Below are 20862 nucleotides of genomic sequence, written 5' to 3'. Positions count from 1 at the left end.
CTTGAGATCACCTAGGGGGGTAAGTGTAGGAGAAAAGGTCCAAGGACTAAGCCTCGAGATACTCCAACGCTTAGAGATTTTTAAAAGGTAGATTCAGCAAAAACTGAGAATTTGAGAAATGAGGAAAACCGAGAGAGTATTTGTCAAGGAAGCCAAATGAAGAAAATATTCCAAGAGTGCCGATGAGAAGCTGAGTACGAAGACTGAAAACTGGCCACGGATTTAGCACCCAGAGGTCACTGATGATGTTGCCAAAGCTGTTTCCGTGGAGTGGGAGGGGTGAATGCCAAATCACAGTTGGTTCAAGAGAGAAGGGGAAGGGAAGCATCAGAGACGGCAAGTATGAACAACTCTTTTGAGCAGTTTTGCTACAAAGGGAAGAAGAAAAGAGCATAGTAGTTCAAAGATATGGGAAAACTTTTTAAGACAGATTTTAGAGCATATGTGTAAGCTAATGGGAATAACTGGTAGGAAGAGAAAATTAACAATAGGGAAAGAAATAATTGTAGGAATTACTGCAAAGCTGGAGGGTTGGCCTTGGATAGGAGTAGGGATGGTTCATTCTTAGTAACAGGAAGGAGGGCCTCATAGGCACCAATGCAGCTGGGTTAGCAGGTTGGGGGTGGCGTGATGGATATGGAAGTTCTCTTCCGATTGCTTTTACTTTCTTAGTGAAATAAGAAATAGAGCAATTAGTAGGGTGAGGGGATATTGAAGATCGAGGAAAAAAGATAAGAGTATATTCAAGAAATAAACAGGTAGGACTGATAGAACTTAACTGATTAGACATAGAAAAGTGTGAGAGGAAGGAGACAAGGATAGATTTCTGGTTTAGTAACTGAGTGGATGGTGGAGGCATATTCAAGAAATAAACAGGTAGGACTGATAGAACTTAACTGATTAGACATAGAAAAGTGTGAGAGGAAGGAGACAAGGATAGATTTCTGGTTTAGTAACTGAGTGGATGGTGGAGGCGTCTTCCATTCAAATAGGGAAGGCTGTAGGAAGAGCAGATCTAGGAGGAGAGAGGGAAAATTTTGTGTCTGTGGGACATCCAAGTGGACGTAAGTGTCTGAAGCTCGGAAGAGAAAACTTGAACTAGAGAAGTAGATCTGGGAGTCAACAACATAAAGACAGGAAGCAGAGGGGTTTTTGTGCTTGCTATTTTCTCTGAGAAGTAAAGGGGTTGGTGGCTTGAGATCAGAGAAAGTTTGAAATAGATTCTGGGGAAGAATGAGAAAATTGATAAGGAAAGAGGGGGATCACCAGGTAACCTTGGGGACCCAGGTCAAGGTGGAGGACTTATGCTGAGAGTGGTCCCGACCCGCCAAGCGAGCCCTCATCCACGCTCCTGGAGCTCCAGCCACCAGAAGCCAGTGCCCTTCCTGCCAGGTCCCCACAGCAGGGCTGCACCTCATTGCCCAGCAACGTGCCCTGACCTTCAAGCCTGCCTTTTACATAACACCACTTCCTTCTTGCTTACCTGGTTAACTCCTACTCCCTCATTTTCTCTATTCAGATCAGGACAGAACTTCCCAAGAAGCGTTTAACTGCTCCCCCCAGCCCCTGCCAACTGGGGCTGGGGCTGTCTTCTCTGTACCCAAGTAGACCCTGATGTACCTTATCACAGAATGAAATATACTGTATTGTCATCACTGATTTACTTATCTGCCTCTCCTACTGGACTGAAACAACTTGAGGGCAGTAACCTTTCACCTTTATAATGATCACTGCTTAGTAGGTGCTCAATATATGTTTGTGAAATGAAGATAAGAAAAAAGAACTGAAGTCCAAACCCACACTCAATTCTACAGGGTCATGATGTCCCCAGCCTATGTCACAGGCAGCTGCTTCTGGCCATGGAAATCAAGCCACAAAATAGGATATATCATTCTGGTCTCAACATTACATGTCTTTTCCTTTCAAGAAGAGACCCTAATATACCTACAGGAGGGAAATACCCTTCCCTCATGTTAAAGTACCTTAACCCTTGTTCCTGCCTTTCCCAAACACAACAGCTGGAGGCATTGTATAAAGGCATTTTATTCAAAAAATCAACACATCCTACTTGTACAAATCACTCACTCTCTATTTCCAAGTCCCATCACTTGGGCTTCAGAGCAGAGTGTGTGGTATTTTTCTGGGCTCAAGGTATAAATCGACATGGTGTTCAAGAACTTGTCCAGCGGACACAGCCGGTCAGGGCAACCTTTCGGCACCTGCTCCTGCGGAAGAGACAGAACTCAGCAGGGGCACTGAGGACCCTGTCTGGCTGTTTTCAGCTGTGCCCGGGGTTCTGAAAGGCTTTGACCCAATGGTGTGCGTATACACACATATAACAGCCAGGAAGGTCCCATTAACTGGTCAACTTTCAGATTAAGAGCACTATGCCCTGCTTGTGAAAGTCCCTCAAGAACGGTTGGTTGAACTGACTGGGAAAACACACTCATGTTTACTCGTGAGCTGGGAAGGCTAAAGGTCTAAGCCGTGGGGAGTGCTCTCGCCCCTGCCCTGGACAGCAACCTGCTGAAGCAGCCAAGGTACCAAGAGTGCTGACCGTAAACATCGCCTCCCAGAGACACCATCATTAATGTTCAAAGCAGGCCTCACAGTCAGGGTGTTACATCCTGGCAGAGACACTCAGGAGAAGAGAAGGGTGGTCCTATTCTTAGAAGATAAGGGATAAGGCCCAAGTCCCAGCCTGCCACTATATGCCCAGTTCTGCCTTAACCCTGGGCCACAGCCTTGAGAGAATTCAGAGAGCTCAGGTGCCAGTGGAGACTCCCTGGGCCCAAGGAGGGAGACTTGGTGCTAAACCGGGCGGGTGGGGTCGCCCAGCCACCTCCCAACCCCACCCCAGAGCTCTTACCTCCCCGCGGTAATAGAGCTGCACAAACCACTCCTTAGACTCCCGGTGCTGGTAGAGTTCCATGGTCAGGTCCACAGCAAACGGGGGCCATTTGTGGTCAAAAATCCCCAGGGCCATTAAGAGAGGCATGAGGGTCACGTCATGAGCTGCATAGAGGTACAGCTTTCTGCAAGAAGAAAACAGTTCTTCACAATTAATTCTTTACCTTAGGACTCTGGAGGCCAGGACACTGCTGCCTTCGTGAGTGAGGACACCGGTGACATCTACGAATCAGCTGAGCCTACTAAAAAACTCCTTTGAAGTAGATCGTGGGGAGGACCCTCATCCGCATGCCCCTTGTTTTCATGAGGAGGGATCCCCACTGGAGTAGCTCTCCTGGCCTCCTCGGGCCCGACCAACCACCTACTCCTCCCCCGGTGAGTTTTGAAGAAGAAACTGGGCATGTGTGGCACAGCTCTACCTCTCTCTTCTCTTCGGGACCCGCCTGCCTACAGCAAATGTTCTTCCTACTCTCGGCTGTGTGATGAGTTTAGCAGAGCAAGCTCTCCTTGTTGGGGAAGCTTGCAGTTTGGGGGAATTAAGTCCATTTCATTAATATGCCTGTTTGGCCCTCAATACATTCTCTAAATGGGCTTTAATCAGTAATAAAGTTGCCTTTTAATCTATATCTACCTGAACCCTGTATCTGTCTCTTGGGAAACACTGAGGATTTTATTTGTTGACCCTCAACCTAGAAGGCTAGCATTGGACCCTACAGTACTCTACAGACACAAGGCTGAGGCGGGGCAAGGTAGCAAAGGTCAGTAAGAAATATATTGTCATTGCAGGTCTGTGAAGGACAGGGAAGGTCATTCACATGATTTGCTATTATAAATCTAGGCCCTAAGTTCCTGAAAGTTCCTATTTCAACTCACTGTCCCCTACCTTTCCCACACTCATCGCACATTTCTAACTACGTACAATTCTTTCCCTCAAGAAGGCAGTCTACAACAGTCCTTCTCCAATATTAGGGCGCTTACAAACCACCTGGGTGTCTTGTTAAAATGCAGATTCTGATTCAGTGGGTCAGGCTGGGGCCAGAAACTCTAACAACCCCAGGTGACAGTGAAGCTGTTTATCTGCAGACCACACTTTGCTTAGCAAGTGCCCAGGACACACAACATTCCAAATCCATGGTCCCTAACCTGGGGTTCCAGGCACTCCAAAAGTGGCAGTGGATGTTCACAAGCCACTTCCAACATTTTTAAATGCCCAGTAGAAATCCTACCTTCCTGTATACTCAATGAAGGTGTTCAAACAATCTATTAAGCAATTATCAGTGTTTGGGGCTATTATAATACCAAATCAGTGTGATGTCCTAATTAGCTACTCCATTGGACACATGTTCAATTAGTTAAAGAAAAAAAAAGGAAAAATAAATTTAGGGTTCTTTTTTACTAAAATAAAATTTCCGAACATGGTAGGACAGGTGTGGCAGGAAGAAAGGTAGAAATGTTGTGAATGTCTCTGGGACACGTGGCCTCTTAAACATCTACTTTCAGTCACTGACAGCCTCGTTCTTGCCCTCCCAGAACCTGGGTTCTCTCCCTGCAGCCAGACGCCACCCCGCCCCCACCCCCACCCCCACTGCCCCCAGCCACACCAAGCTGAGCTGCTGGGCCAGGTACCTGGTCTTGCCGGGCGGGGTGGCAGGGTCCACGACTTTCAGCAGGTTGCTTTCCAGAATGTGGAGGAATTGGCCCACTGCCATCTGAAGGCTTTCCCTATGGCGAGTAAACAATATTTAAGTACCTAGCGGGCACCTGGCACACAAGGGATGCAGGCTAGTTCTGCCCCCTTGCACCTCATGAGCCCAATGAGACAGAGCTGAGAAAAGCAAGGGATGCATGAGGGACAGTGACAGGCGGTAAGGAGAAAAACAGCGCTGCCACAAGTCTGAGGGCTCTCTGTGCGCAAAGACTGCCAACAATAACAGCAGCAGGATATAGACCTGGTAAGAACACAGCTGAGACAGGATAAGTCATGGAGAACCAGGCCTTCACGGTTAAAAGAACAAAACTGGGAAGGACACGGTGTAATGAATTCCAGGAATTCCAGAAGGCCCTTAGAAAAGCCATCCAAAGGAACTGCCTAAACTACACTTCCTACGCTTCTTTGGAACTTAGACCATAAGGACTTTTCTTGTTTATTTAACAAGAAGTTCAACACTAGTGCTCCCAGGCTTGGCGCTGTGGGTCCACCACTTTCATTCTCAGGACTGTCAACCTCACGATCACAAGGTGGTACCTCTACTCAAAAGCATGTCTTCTCACAGTAGCAAATAAAGCTGAAAGATGGGGGCTAGTAAGTAGCAAAAAGGCTTGGTTTGGGTGCCTCACACTTTTTATCAAAAAGGAAAAAAAAACCTCTCCCAGAATTCCCAGAACCCAATCACTGACACAAGGAAACGGGGTTGCCATGATTGGCTTAGACCAATCTTTACTCATGGTGACTGGGTAAATGGCCACCTTTATAAATCAAGGAAAGTTGAAGCAATAGCTGAGGAGTATGCAGATACGCTTTCCAGAAGAATGTGTGCAGGCCAAGCCAAGTTGGATGGCACTGTGAAGTTGTAACCATTTGTCCTTGAAGAAACATCAGTTTTATGAAACCAGGGCTAACGGAAAGGAGAATGGATCAGGTCTTGTGTGAAACGCTTTACACCAGGAGAAAGCAAACTATGGCCATGGGCCAAATCCAACCCACCTGCCTGTTCTTGTAAAGAGAGTTTTATTGGAACACAGTTGTGCCCATTTGTTTGCGTATGATCTATGGCTGCTTTCATGCTACACGGGCTGAGATGAGCGGATGCAACGGACAATACACGGGCCGCAAAGCTATATTTACTAAATATGTGTGTATGTGTTGGTGGAGGGGAAGGCAGTGAGTGACAATTTAGGTCCAGTGGGGCCACTTCAGGAAAAGATGAGGGAAGGAGACAAGTCACTGGGAGTGGCAGCAAGCTGAGTGGCGCGACTGGAGCCTTCCAGATGCCCGAGGCAAGTGCAAAGTGGACACACTGACTCTGCGTGGGAGAAAAGCAGGCAGAGGCTCCTATGCTTATGCAAGACCAAGCAAATTCTTGAAATGTTAGCTGCTTTTTCCTCCCACTCATCTTCCCCAGGACTGTTCCTCTACTTCCCATCTCCCCTCTCTACCAAGTCACCTATTCTGAGGACAAGCTGAATGCTTTGAACCAATCACAGAAAGGTGTTTTTTGAGATTTGGTAAGAGAGGCATTCCCCATTCTGGCAGTCAGGAAATATGTCTTCTAAAAACAGAGCCCTAAGTACCAGTAAAATAGAGAAAACACAGGACTGGCAGTCAGAAGATCTGGGTTCAAGTCCCACCTCTGCCACTTGCTAGCGGAGCCTGGGCAAGGTAGCCCACATCTCTCAGGTCCAGTTTCTCCATCTCTAAAGCGAGGACTTGGACTTGTCAGGGATAATGACACCCACCTCACAGTGAGAACAGGAAGGTGCTTTGTAAACTGTAATGTGATGAATAAAGTAGCAATAATGATTCTTCCTTCAGCATCCCCGCCACCCCAATCTTTTGAAACTTAAAGCAAAGGAAAAAGTCAGTGATTAAGAGAAATCCAGTCGAGTGGTGGCTCCCGGGTCTGTGTAACAGTGAATGGAAGCACTAGGTCACTAGTCCCAGCTCTGGAAATGTAAGGACCTAGGGCCGAGTCCATTCAGAAGGCCAGGAGAATGGGGTGATCTCAGCCTCTGCACACAGAGACGCCAGCTAACAAGTGTGAGCAGGCCTGATGAGCCCCCTTCCCCACACACTGGGAGGTATGACCAAGCGTGACTTTATGCCAGCAGCTGAAGAGGCTCCTTACCTGTCTTCCCTTTGCAGGATGTACAAGACTGTGTCCACTGCTCTCTGCTCAATCATCCATGCAAACCTCTTCAGCGTGGGGCAGCTCGGGAGGCTGTGCACCTGAAAGGTCCAAGGTACAGTTTTTGAAAGAAATGCTTCTCTTCCACTGAGCCTGGCAGCCAATCAGCTTCCATGGAGCCCTAGGGGCCTGTCTTCTCCTGGGGAGAGCCTTAACAGCTCAAAAATCTATGTCCCCAAGGCCTGTCGGAAGCTATTCCTCGAGATCTAAAGGCCCAGGAAAAAAAATTGTTTTTCCTTTTTCTGATACTCCTCATCTACCCCAAAGTAAAAAAAATTTGTATTTTCTTAAGCTAAAAAAAAAACAAAAAATTGAATAGAATACAAGGCAAGGAATTCATAAATTTCTACTTGGCCTTCATTTTCCCCAAGATGATTTCTAAAAAGTATGCCATATAAATGTTATATATGCAAACTCTTGCTTATTAAACTTAAACCTATTTTACACATAAGCACAAGGTGCATTTCTGCCTTCAGGGCACACCATCAACTGCACAAGAGAAGGAAGGAAGATCCAGGCTATACTGCCTTTGGGTGTCCGATCTTTTTTTTTTTGCGGTACACGGGCCTCTCACTGCTGCGGCCTCTCCCGTTGCAGAGCACAGGCTCCGGACGCACAGGCTCAGAGGCCATGGCTCACGGGCCCAGCCGCTCCGCGGCATGTGGGATCTTCCCAGACCGGGGCACGAACCTGTGTCCCCTGCATCGGCAGGCGGACTCTCAACCACTGCACCACCAGGAAAGCCCGGGTTTCCGACTTTTGAATCTAGGACAGCATTTCCTATTGTGCGGTCTTCAGTATTTATTAGATAAAAAAGATTCTATGGCTAAACAAGTTTGAGAAAAACAGACTTAAGGATGAACCAACTTTCTTTACTACAGGCTTCTCAGATTCTTTAATATGCTGACGTGTGTACAGACTCTCCAAAAAGTGATACATTAAAGAGGGATTCCAAAATTTTTAGACAATAATCTCTCCCTACCATCACCCACCCCACCCCTGCCTGCCCACATAATACACACTCACATCATGAGCATTCTGGTGAATGTGCTTTAAGAAACTCTGGTTGAGAGTTAAATGTCTGGGCTCCCAACCCAGTAAGGGGTCCTCCTTGATTGTTCCCTATCCCTCAGTTCCCACGTCCATTCTGTCTGCAAGTCCTATCACAGCTGCCTCCAAGCCAGGAGCTCTCCACCCAGTTCTAACTCAGGAGGCAGCCCACCAAGCCTCCCCCAGGGTCCCCCACCCCCACGGCCCGAGGAGGACAGCCAGCCCACCTGCTCAGCAGCCATGTTGTCCAGGAGGATGAGGAAGTCCACTCCATCGCTACTGGCAATGCCCATCCCTTCCTTCACCTTCTTCAAATCCTCTGAGATCCCTGGCTGCAAAGCAGCAGCCTGCCTCCGGCCTCTGCCAAAAAATAAAAAGTTACTCCTTATATTTCATCATACTGTATAGTGATTAACAGTTGACAAAGTGTATCTCATTCTTCATTTGGGATCTCATTTAACCTTCAACGACGACTCACTGGGGTTAGCTAGCATTATTGCCATGGTATAGATGAATAAACTAAGACTCTATGAGGTCAAATGACTTGTAAAAGGAAGTTAGTATGTACCAGGACTAGAATAATAACCTGGATTTTCCAAATCCCACTCTAGCATTATCAAAAACAATGCAAGCATGGCCAGGTCTGCTTGAAAACAGCATTCTCCTTCTTCTGGGGGAACACATACTACATAGTTTCAGTGCAGACCAGAAATACCTGAAAACGGCCAAGTGCCATCAGCCCAAACCAGTCTATCCTACACGGCAGAGCGCTGGTGAGAAAAGGGGAAGCTGTGTCTTCTTCTGCTCGTCCATCTGGATTTGCAGTTTGATGACTGACTTACTCATCTTTATTTAATCATCTTTTCTGTAAGGTTCTTCATCTGCCCCATCTGAGAGCATTGAACGATTGAAGAGAGGATAATGCTTGGCAAACGGCAAAGCCCCACGCACGGCTGTATACACCATCTTTCCAGCCCAGCGTGTGGCTCTCCCCAGGCATCCTGTACCTTCACTATTAGCCTGTCACTGTGAGTAAGAGCTGCCTCACTTCCTGGGCAGTTGATGGCAGACCTGAGCTTAATGCAATCTCTTTCATTCCTTATCCACCAGCACGGCCAGCCTGGGCAGGCCCTCAGTTCAGGGAGCGCCTGCCAGCTAAGGTGGTAAAACGCTGCCGGTTCACCCCTGGTGAGCAAGAATCAGGGGTAGTTACCTGGTTCTTTCCCGGAGCCTCTGGCAGTTTTGGTAGTTGGGGTACAAGACTTCAGAGCTTGCTTCATCAGTGTGGATGATGATGGGTCCTGGAAGGAATGTGGGAAGCACAGGTGGGAAGAGGCTTCAGCTTGTTCTTCCCAGCAGCTCCACCCCCTTCTTCTTCTCTCTGTCTATACAGACGGAGCTGCTCCCAGAGGCAGATCATCCCCTTAAGGACAGTGAATGCCTTCAACATGCCCTGGCCTTGCCAACAGGAGCTCTGCTGCGGTCTGAGCAATGGAGAAAGCAGTAGCAGCCTTGTTTTGTCCAGCACAACCTCTCCTGCTGGGCCACCTATAGCCGAGAGCAGGTACAGGTGCCGATCAGACTGGCACGTCCATGACCCAGTCCAAAAAACGTCGCCTCGAGGTACCACCAGTACCTGGGGATTCTAATAAAGAATGCGTCCTCCCTCACTTTATCAGAACTAGGTGACATTCTTGCTTCCCAAAGTCCGATCCTATAGGCCAGTATGGTGACTGACATGACAATCTGAGAAGGGTGGCCACAGGGTCACAAATTCTCTCAGACCCCATGGCCTCGCCCAAAAGAAAACCCAGGCTTCCAGATGAACTACCAGGAACCAAAGACTAGACTACAGTGTTTCTTACAGACCTCGCAGCAGCCTGCTCCTGTGCAGAGCTCACGAGTACCCTTGTTCCGTCCAACAACGCCCAAGAAAAGTGCTCTAGCACCTTCCCATGCTTTGCTCTGTGCCAGAGATGGCAATGGCCTGTGGTAGCGCCCTGTTCTACCCAGCTCAAGCCTCACCTTCTCTGATGGCAGAGAAGCTTTCTGGAATTCACTGAGGTCAATCCATGGAGTGATTAGGTGAATCTAAACCCCAAAGAGCTATTATTTCCGAACAAATTATTGATAGCCCAAACCTCAGTATTTAACAGTAGCCTATGGTGACTTGAGTAGAATACCAGTATTCAGACACACTATGTTGGTCTGGACAGAAAAAGCAAATCAGACTGAAAGTCATGAGTTTAGGCCTGAATCTATAACTAACCAGTAGGATGGCCCTGGGAAGTCACTTCCCTTCTCTGGGGCTCACGTGTAAATCGAAGGGATGAGACTAGTATCAGCAATTTTCAATTGTTTCTAAAGCAGTGGAAGCTTCTTTCTCCCACTATTAGATAAGTTAATAAAAGAAAAGGTGCTGATGGCTTCAAGGTAGGGGTCCAAAGTATAGTCTACCTGCATGCCCCAACCCCCTCCTTTTCTGTAGTTTCTGACCCCTCTGAAGAATCCTGGGGTTCCGCAGGAAACGTTGTAAAAAAGAATAGACCAAATGATCAGAGGCCCTCTCCAGATACACATGTTTTCTGAGAAGCAGGAGAGCACAAGAGGGAAGGGTATGGATTGTGAAGCCAGACTGCCAGCGTTTAAATCCCAGCTCCTCCATTTACCAGCTTTGTGTTCCTCAGAGAGTCATTTAGCCTCTCTGTGCCTTAGTTCTCTTATCTGTAAAATGGGGATAATGTTACCTGCCTCACAGGGTTATCACAAGAATTAAACAAGTTAATATCCGCAAAGCTCTTAGAACAATATTTATGTATAGTAAGTCCTTTAAATGTGAGAATAATAGTAACTATGATTTAAACCTCTAATTAACACATGATAATTCCTACCTGGTACCTGACATTAGTGTCTGGATAATGGACCTACAGTTTATCATAAATAAGGCACATTTGAGTTGGCACTCAGATACGCATTGAATGAATGAAAGACCAAACGGTGCAGACCAACACCTTCCAGCTTCCCCCCACCAGCCTGATTCTCTGTAGTTTACTCAAAACCCTCTGGGCCTTCTCTAGGATTTTACTCTTGAAACAATATCCCAAAGTTGCACCACTTCCACCAATGGTAGCACCTTGTGGGGTTCTTAGGTCTATTCAAATCCCTTGATACTGGCCAAGGCATGGAAGTAGCTGTGACAGGAGTCAAACTGGACTGTGAGGATGTCTGGGTCCAGTGCAGGGAGCGGCTACCCAGGCAGCCACACCAGAGGCTGGTGATGATACCACTTCCTTCCCTGCACCAAGAAACCCCTTTCCTACCTCAGTTACACTTTAGGTGGTTCTGAGGAGAGGACATTTGCCTTTTAGAAGCTGAGCAAGTGAACAGCTTTCAGAAGGCCAGGCACTATGGATTATTCCTAAACTCAGGGGCTCCCAAGAGGTAAGGGGCAGCCCATCCTATTTGCTTTATGTTACTTAGGCTCGCTGTTTGTGTTCCGCCAACTTCAGCCAGAACTAGCAGCAGTACCCAAGCCAGCTGGGGGCAAGGCCAGCCTCCTTTGGCCTGGAGGTTCTGTATTTTTACGAATTTTTTAAAAGCCTGATGGAAGTTTTATCTCTATTTGAGATACTGCTACAGAAGCTAAAGAAAATAACAAGAACCTCTGCCTTATGGCATCGTTTTAGTATTTTAATATTGGTGAGGTCATGATGATATGAAACTCAGACCAGCAGTTCAATGTAAATTTCAATCAATTACAAATGACAAGATATGGCTTCATTTGATAGTCAAAGGGCCTCAACACATGAGATCCATAAAGGAAAATACTAAATGTAGTTCTTGGTGGTGAAAAGGTTGAGAATCACTAGCTGTGCTCATTCACTGGCTGAACAGGTCAAAACCCAAACTCGACAGACTTTCTTAACTAGGAAAGGCGGTACGGAGTACTGTTAATACCATCTGGGGCACGCTGTGGATTACCACCAAGACCAGGGCAGTAGCAGCAGACCCAGGACCCAGCAAAGGGTCCCTCCTGCCCTCCTTTCTTTTCAGCAGCGTCTCTACTAAACAAAAAGGCCCCAGGACTGTTCACGAGACCTGGCTGGGGCTGCCTCATGCAGCTTGTGTAGACGCTTGAGAGGAGAAGTCAGGAGCCAGAGGCGCATCAGAGCAGCTGACGCATTGCTGCAGGTGTGCAGGTCAGGCTGACAAGGGCAGCAGCAGGCCAGATGGGGAGGGGCCTGCCAGAGGAGTAGGTACACCATGGAAGCTACCTGAGCAGGAGGAGAGAGACCAAGGGGACAGATACCAAGAAAGAGGGAGCGGGGCTTTGGAAGTGAGAAGAAGAGGCTCCTCAGGGACAGGGGCTGACTCGTAGAGCCCAAACTCAAACCTTCTTTCTGACATTGGAAAAGCCCAGCCAGCAAACACCGGGTAGACTCCAGATTCCGATATATGTTAGTGGAACGAATGCTGGGGAAAAAACCAAAAAGGTAGATTAACTCATAAAAGGAAGATTCATATGTACACTCCACCTTATTCCACAGAGCAGCTGGGAGGCTTTCAAGACTACATAAGGGGAGCTATAGGGCAGGGAAGTATCCTTTATCTCTCTGTGGGATGGCTGCCCAAGGGACCTGAAGGCCAATGAATGTGACCTCCGGTGACCACTTGTTCACTGAATCCTACTGTACTAGGGTAACTCCTCCCAGACTACCTTGGAGGTTCTAACAGGGGAGAGCAGCTTCTCGTATACCCTTGACCGGAGAATGGTCCTCCTCTATCGGGGAAGGTCGTCCTCTTCGACCGAGCGTGCAGCTTCGGGAGGGACACACATGGAGAGGTGCGAGAGGAAGGGGACACCCGCCTAGCCAGCCAGATCAGCAGAATCAAACCCTGGCGATCAATGGGATGACAGATGTCACAGCCAGATTGCCCTCGCAGCCCCCCAGACTACCTTGGATGAGAGTGGGAACCACCTGGGGCATCAGGGCAGATTTTCTCATGCTCAGGACCTTACACTGGGTGCAACATCCCTTTTTCAAGTGACTCACAAGACCTCCAGTGGGTTGAAGGTTGGAGAAAGAAAGGGGATGTCCTCCACGTAGTTCTTCCTCAGCCTCTCTCCCAGGGCAAACATCTGCTGCATGCCCACCTTGGTCAGCTGTCCAGCAAACATGCCCCCCTGAGGTGGGGGAGGAAGGAGAGGAGAATGAAAACATCTGGTGGCCTGCTAACCTCAGGCCAGAGCAAACCATCACAGCTCTGCAGGGGGCTTCCCAGAGCAGGGAAGCATCGCTCACCTTCAGCGTGGTCTCGTGGTACTGAGAGTCGAAAGGAGAATGTGGCTTCGGGCCACCAGCTAGATTGGTGACTGTGTAATCAAACCGAGTTTGGGGTGGGACCTCTAGTAGCTGGGGTTTCCACTCTACCTGTTGTGACCACAAAAAACAACACATTGTTTAAAAGCTTCTTGAAACTTAGAGCGTTAATATCCAGCAGCACATAGCTAGAATCACACTGACACTAGACAAGCAACCTTCCTATGGGAAGGAAGGAAAGAAACTTTCACTCCAGCTCCAATTAAGGGAAGAAAAGACTGCGATTTATTATTCCAAGCGTCCTCAGCCCAAGTCCTGTTATTGCTACACTAGTACTCACTGTTAAGGTGTTGCTCTGGCACTAAGCCCAGACTGAAGTAAAGGGGAGAAGCAGCCAGCGTGCCGTGGCGAATGAATGAATGAACTAATGACGGAATAAGTGAATGAATATGATATAATCTCAGTGACCGTATACTTAAGAATTTTTAAGAAATCAACCTGCAGGCTTTTATGGCCCCTCCTTAAGGACTCTGGTAACTACTACGTATTTCCCTTCCTTTCATCCAAATTCTCAAGTAAGTAGCTGCCCTCTAAGAAACCTTCACTTCTTCACCATCTTCCTTTTTTCCTTGCAGTCTGGCTCCTGCCCCAACTGTACTGATTTTCGAAACATAACAAGTAGTCATAGGCCTCACAGCTCCAACTGCCAACTGCCCATAAAATTCTTACACGCACTGAGTCCGATGTGATGCCTTCAATTTTAAAAACAAAAGTCTTTTCTTCTAATCTCATATACCAGCCCCTCTTCCCAACTGACTATGATTCTCAAGGCTACCCCAATCCTCCCAGGTGCCAAGACTCAAACCTCTGACTCGCCCCGCTGCTCCCCCATCCCCACCCCAAACCCCGTGGATCACTGGCTAGAAAAAATGTTACTCCCACTGGTCCTTCTTTTATCTTATTATTAGAGTATAAAACCTTATTACCTCAGGCAAAGTCCTGTGACAGGCTCTCTCCCTCCCACCCCCCAAACCATATATACATAACCACCCGATTCATCTTGCTGGGCCACTCTCATCATATCAATAGCTTTTTCCCAATGTTCCAAGAGAGAAGCGTCTGCCTTTCAGGACTTTTGGCCCAGCCTCTGTCCCCAGCTATACTGCCACTACGCCTCTCTCTTCCCCTACCCAGGCCAGACCATACCCACTGCTTCCTCTACATCTTCTTTCAGCTTTGCTTCCCTTGCTCGGAGGGACTCCTGTCCGTCTCTGTCCATCCAGCTTCTCTCCAAGGTTCAATGACAGCTCAAGCCTTACCTCCCCAGCTGTGACTGCGCCAGCTTTCAGTAGTTGTCTTCTTATCTGAATTCCTACAGCACTTACAATATATAACTCAATTTCTTACTGCTTCATTTTGTTTTAAGACTAACCTTTGAAAACCTACGATGTCACACAGCATTGTATTTATCTTGGTGCCTCCCAGAAATATCCCAGGAGACGGCTACTGGGAGTCCCAGGTCCATTCTTCCAAAAGACATTGTCTCAGCCTCACCTGCACCCGGTCTCCAAACACCTGAGCTTCTTCCCCTGCTGGTGCTACAGCAACTGATATCAGAAGACTGGGTGTTCAGAGCCGAGACCTTCTTCCTACAATCTTTTAATCACTGCTCCTCCTTTCAAAGTTCTAATACTATAACTTCCCTTCATAAAACCCTTCAAGGGCTCATGGCTGCATGATGGCCCCTGCCTCTCTCTCTTCACCAATTCTTCCCTGCCCTACACACTTCTTCTCTAGCCGCACAACTCTGTTTCCTAGAACACCATCCCCACACCTCCTGGCCTTTCAACCTCATGTTCCTTCTACCTGGAATTTTCTCTTCCCTTTCGTCTGGAAAGACTTCTGTTCATTCCACAAAACAGCTTAAATGTTCCCAGAAGCTGTGACCTTGGCCCTGTGCTCTCACAGCAGCCTCAGTGGATCTTTTCGGTAGCCTTTACCAAACTGTATTAGACAAGTCCCTTTACTAGTCTGTCCTGCTCAGTAGACTTAGCTCCTGAGAGCAGAGCCTGTGTCATCTATGGACCTCTGCATTTTGGATGTCCAACAAAGGGCCTGGCACACAGTAGGCATAATTAACAGCTCCAACAGGGAATTCCCTGGCAGTCCAGTGGTTAGGGCTCTGCACTTCCATTGCAGGGGGCACAGGTTCCATCCCCGGTTGGGGAACTAAGATCCCACAAGCTGCGCGGCCAAGGTGGGGAAAAAATAGCTTCAACGATTTGCTAGATCCTGTGGAAGATACCAAGATTGAGATAACATGACCCTGCCTTTTTTGGATTTTCCGGTTAGTAGAGACAGCAAGCTATGTATGTAAATGATAGCAGAACTAAAATAGAAACTATGTGCTACAAGAAACCAGAGGAAGGCCATTGTAGTTCAAAGGCAAGACAGACCTTCTCTTCTGGCTGAGGATTCAGGAAAAGTTTCATGAAGGAATGGTATTTGAAATGAATAGGATTTAGACAAGCAGAGACCAGGATGTGAGAGTAAGAGGTAGGTAAGAAGAGAGGGTGGTATTCAGAATTCTAAGAATAGGTAGGAAGCTTGAGCAAAGCAGAGATGGGGAAGAATATATAGAGGAAAGAAGTGGCTTGGTTTGCCTGAACGTGGGAGTGGTTTTCAAACTTTTAAATTAGCAAGTATCAGGTTGAGTTAGATTTGTATATTTAAAGGCAAAAACTGGAGTTCCTCTAGTTTAAGTGGGAGTGGGAACTCAGAACCCTAGCCACTCAGCATCCCCTTCGCCAGCAGGCTCCATAGAATAGTTTGAAAACCATCAGTATAGATCACAATTGAAATGGAAAGACTCAACGCAGAAAAGCCAATTTCAAGACGTCTGCCATAGAGCTGGTGAGAGCCTAAGGCCTCATCTAAGGCAGCAGGAATAGAAGGGGTGGATTCAAGACTTGTGAGTCAAACCTGGCAAGTGAGTAGATAAAAGCTTTATTTGGAGGCTATACTGGTAGGTAAACAAGAAAGAATAAAGAGAAAATGACTTTGATTTTGAGTCTGGGTGTCTAAGGTGGTAAAGGGTAATGGAGGAACTCCTTGACTAAAACTAAGGCCAAGACAGAAGAACAGCTGACAAACTGAGTTCAGGTTTGTACGATTTATGTTTCAGACACCTCCTCTGAGTTCCCAGCACTCCCCGCATATTCCTATAATTGGAATCTGTTTTGTCTCTCTCCTTCATCCCATTGTAAACTCTTCTCTCTTTTACAGCTGAGATTGAATTATCCATCCTTGTAAGCCCAGTGTCTAAGCACAGGTCCTGATACCAGGTCCACAGGGCCCATTCGGCCACACTACGAAACCTCCTCCTGTTAGGTGCATTCACCAAGAGAGGATCTCTGGCTTTCCTAGGAGATGACTCCTGAGGTCTAGGTGATGTCAAGCCTAGAGTACACATTTTCAAATTTTCAAGGATGGAGGATACATGAGCTCCATACACGGTGTCCATCCCACATACACACTCTCATTCTCGTGCCTGCTTCTCAGCTTCGGAGTTAGTGGCAAAGACTAACTTTATAATTTTATTTATTTATCCATTTTCAAGAATTAACATAAAGTAAGTGGTAGTAATACCTAAAATATAGTAAGATAAGCAATTCAAGGTAGACAAGAAAGACAAAAGCAAATGAGTATATAGGGACCAAAAATACGGATAGAGTAATAAAGTTTCTCAAAAAAATACATGCTATGAAGATCCATATACTTACTGTAGGTGGGCCAAAAGAGTCAGCACTAAGCTTTCTGGTTTTTATGTACAAGGAGAAACTTGATCAGCTAGACAAGCTTAAAGATAAAAGCAAGGCAACTGTTCAGGAGAAGCACACCATTTCTCATGCTAACAGACAAATTCCTCCCAAGGGTCCTCATAAAGAGGATATAATGAACATCTTTTCAGTAGTCGCAGCAATGAGTTTTGTGGGATTGCTTCTCATTGTTCCCTCGACACAGAATGATAGCATCTCACCAAAGCACATTTCCGTGAAGACGGTACTACACTGGGATCGATATGCTACATTCAGGTAAAAGAAAAACAACCTACGTAAAAGTAAACAAGAACTTGCAGGTGTAGATTTTAGAATAAACTAATGATTTGAAACCTTGCACACTGCACAGTAGTATCACTGGGAAGTTGTTTTAAAGTTACTGATGCCTGAGCCCCCTCCTGGGCTAATGACATCCAGATCTCCTGGGGATGGGGCCTCCGTTTTTTAAATGCTACCCAGTCCAGATGACTCTAAGGCTTCACCAGAGGACCTTTTACCATATCTGGATGCTCTGGGTCAATGAAATCAGAATCTCTGGGAGACAGACCTAGGCATCAGTATTTTCTAAAGCTCCCCAGTTGAGTCCGAGGTCCCACCAAGGTTAAGAACCACCACTGCACAGGAATGGATGGATTGACTGGGACATACTTTGTGTAATGCTTCCTGAAAACGGTTGCTCTTAGTTGAGTTTTGAATAAGTATTAGTCAACACTGATACCGACATTATCCTTCCTAGCTCATCTACACTATCAAATAAATATGGACCCAAATGTCTTCATGAACGGTGGAGCTGGAATGGGTCGGACTTTATTTTATAAAAACTGAGGAATCTTCCTGGGTTGGGGGCTATTTTGCCATCATATAGCGAGGCGCTGAGGGAAATCCAAAAGTAGGGCCAAATTTATCTTTTGAAAGCGTACCTGGATCTAATCTAACAACCAGAAGAAATGGACAATCAAGTTCCAGAGTTTTATTTCCAGAGCACAGATACAACTTTTAGGAAGATAGGTTAATTCATCAGCCATTCAAGCCATAAGAAAACAACTCAATAAAACAACTAGTTTTAAACAATGATATTTTCTGAGGATTTGTGAGATAACTGAACGGATTGACTTGTCACATAAGTTTATCTATAAACTAGTCAGAAGTCTGGAAATATCTACCAAAGGCAATTTTAGTTTTAGAATTGTTGTCAAAGTCCTTTCTGACTATAATTAATAGCAGAACCACAAAGATTAGAAAATCCCAATAACAACCTCTATTAAATTGGAGCTTGCAAAAAAAAAAAAAAACCTGAGAGAGAATATCCAGAAACAAGTTACAGGAGGCTGATGATACTTGCTCATAGCCTAAGTTGAACAAGAGCTGGTTCTACCCCTCGCTTTTATGCACAAGACTTCATACAAGATAACCAAAGACGTTCAGTGCATCTGCCTAAAGTCTAGAGAATGTGAGCAGGCAAAAGAGGTAATGCGCCTTATCTAATTGCAAAATAACACCGAGGACTCAGATTCTCTATATTTTGTGGCTACAAAGACAGAAATTGAATGAAGCTGGCAGTCTACCTGAGCTACAACTGCCGCTTCCAGCATAAAGGCAGAAGATACCCATCGCACATCCACTGGCTCAGGAGAATCTAAAAGAATCTAAATCTTTTTCTGGGTCCTTTAGGGAGCACATATACTGTCTGTAGGAGGTCCAGGCCTAGACATTCAGACTTTTATTCACTGCCATCACTGATAACTTTGTCTTCTATTCTTGTATGTTATTTTCCATACAGCCTTTCTGTACCGAGAATAAATGGCGAAGAAAGGAGAGTACACAAGAGATGGGCTATGTACAAAACTATAAGGAAAATTTAGTGACCTAATATAAAAAGGCAAAGTAAGAGACTGAAAAAAAGGTCAAAGTATACAAAAAAAGGAAAGAAAGAAAGAGAAGGAAAGGAATGGAATTCAGGCACCAGATAGAATGTGGTATAGCCATATAGAAAGGCTAACTAGAAATCTGATAATAGAATTAAATGCCTGACAAAATTTATTCATTTGTGTGGGAAGTGCTTTAGAGGTTTGATTTCATGTGTGGCCAGCTTTAAAAACTGGGTTTTCAGTTGTACAATGTGAGTTGTACAACCTTGAGGGTTTCTTAAAAGCAGCTATCACCATGAGTATGTCTAGTATCAGATTTGGACATCCTGTTGAACCTGCTCCAACATCAACCTGGAGAACCAACAATGCAAAAGCACCCCACAGGTTAAGTTTGACACCTGGGTGCCTGGGGATTTCAGGTTTCCTATTTATCTTCTCTAGGAAGACAGTTCTTCAATCACAGGCCTGCCTGCTATGAAAGGCCAGAGATCTTTACTGGCTCTCCCCAAGAATCAAATCCAGAAAGGGTAATCATTTTCAAAACTGACTACTTGTACTTTAATCATAATTATCCTGACCAAAACCAGGTAGATTTTAAGACATAAGCCACAAGACTGAACAATTAAAAATTATTTTTCCTACCTCAGATTCCTTCCACAATAGGTTTAGGAACCCAAAATAAAAAGGGAGAGCTCCAAGATACAGCACTTATTACCAAAAAATCTTCAGGATCTCAAATGGTATCCAGCAAACCCTGAGAGAAAGCTGCAGTAAATTCTGTTCCCAAAGGTATTAACCTGTTATCCACTGCGATCCCAGTTAGGGTGGTTCCTGGCACAAAGGTCCCTGCAACTCTTTGACAACCGCCAAAATGGTCACACATAAATGCACTACACCCTTGTACTCAAGTTCCCACAAATATTTATTAGAAATGCAGAATCTCAGGCCCTACCCCACGTCGGCGGAATCATAATCTGCATTTTAACAAGACCCTAGGAGATTTATAGCACCATGGGAAGCACACTACTACTTCTAGCTGTGCTTCGTCACAGCCATCGGGGGGCGTAACTGGAAGTTTCCGGTCTGTCCTACAATCCGAGAGTCCGAGGGGTCTTGGGGGGGTCAGGGGCGGGCACCAGGCCAGCACCTTTGCTCAAACTTGTTTTCCCTTTGTCTGGACCCAGCCCGAACCCGCGCTCCGTGAGCGTAAAATTCCAAAGGTGGTGTGTGTTGGGGCGAAGAGCCCGGCCCGCCACTGGTTGGCCACACAGTCCTCGCCCCACCAGCCCCGCCGAACTCTCACCTGCTCCTCCCGCGGAAGCGCCTTGAGAGGGCTCCGCGCCCCGTGTCGAAACACGACTTGCACCATTTTCAGCTCCAGCAGGCTTCGGTCGACGGAATTCTGGTCGTCAGCCCCCCGCCGCTCGTGGAGGCAGTACGCCAGCGAGGTCAGGACGCCGACAGGGGCCCACATGCGCACCCTGAAGATCCGGGAGATCATGGGGGAAACCCCTCGGCTCCTCTCCGGGGTGAGGGTGCAGAAAGCGAATACAAGTCCTCCGCGATCGACGGGGCTCAGCAGCCGCCCCCAAGTTCCCGGGAACCGGTGGGCGAGCACATCCACCCGCCCAAGCTGCGACCGCTGCGACTCCCAGCTGTGAAGGGGACCCCGAGTGGGAGCGTGGGGGAAGAAGCAGAGGTGGGAGCAGCGATGACTCCCCGGGAGTTTTAACCAGGGTCGGGGGTGGCCTCTCCCGCCGCAGACTGGGAGGGGGAGCGGGGAGCTCAGCTCCTTATCCTTCGTCCTCTAGGGAACCTTAAACTTGGATTCCAAGTTCGGCCTCCAGCACTCTTGACGGGACAGGAACCTGCCCAGAGTTCCTGGGCGACAGTGACTCCATTAACACAGATCACTCGACTCCACTTTTTTATAAGCAAGCTCCCACCCACTTTCTCACCCACCCGGGGA

At 46.9% G+C, this 20862-nt stretch overlaps 1 protein-coding gene across 2 annotated transcripts; it reads right to left on the bottom strand.

Moving 5' to 3' along the window:
- Nucleotides 1-2027: 2027 nt before the first annotated feature.
- ACP6 (acid phosphatase 6, lysophosphatidic) lies at nt 2028-20843 on the bottom strand. Of its 2 annotated transcripts, none has more exons than XM_060300350.1 (10): nt 20197-20843; nt 13169-13297; nt 12920-13050; nt 12175-12338; nt 9079-9166; nt 8093-8225; nt 6756-6856; nt 4537-4632; nt 2870-3035; nt 2028-2225 (listed from the first exon to the last, which is right to left on the bottom strand). In XM_060300350.1, the coding sequence occupies exons 1-10, from the start codon at nt 20392-20394 to the stop codon at nt 2082-2084; spliced, it is 1350 nt and encodes a 449-aa protein (XP_060156333.1). In that variant the 5' UTR covers nt 20395-20843; the 3' UTR covers nt 2028-2081. The 2 variants fall into 2 exon arrangements, with proteins under 2 accessions (XP_060156333.1, XP_030725106.1); XM_030869246.2 differs by having other exon boundaries at nt 12259-12338.
- Nucleotides 20844-20862: the final 19 nt, after the last annotated feature.

Source organism: Globicephala melas, chromosome 1 (assembly GCF_963455315.2).
Source record: "Globicephala melas chromosome 1, mGloMel1.2, whole genome shotgun sequence".
In the NCBI taxonomy this organism is placed as follows: domain Eukaryota; kingdom Metazoa; phylum Chordata; class Mammalia; order Artiodactyla; family Delphinidae; genus Globicephala; species Globicephala melas.
Note: the sequence above shows the minus strand (reverse complement) of the source record. Positions and strands in the feature narration are given on the sequence as shown.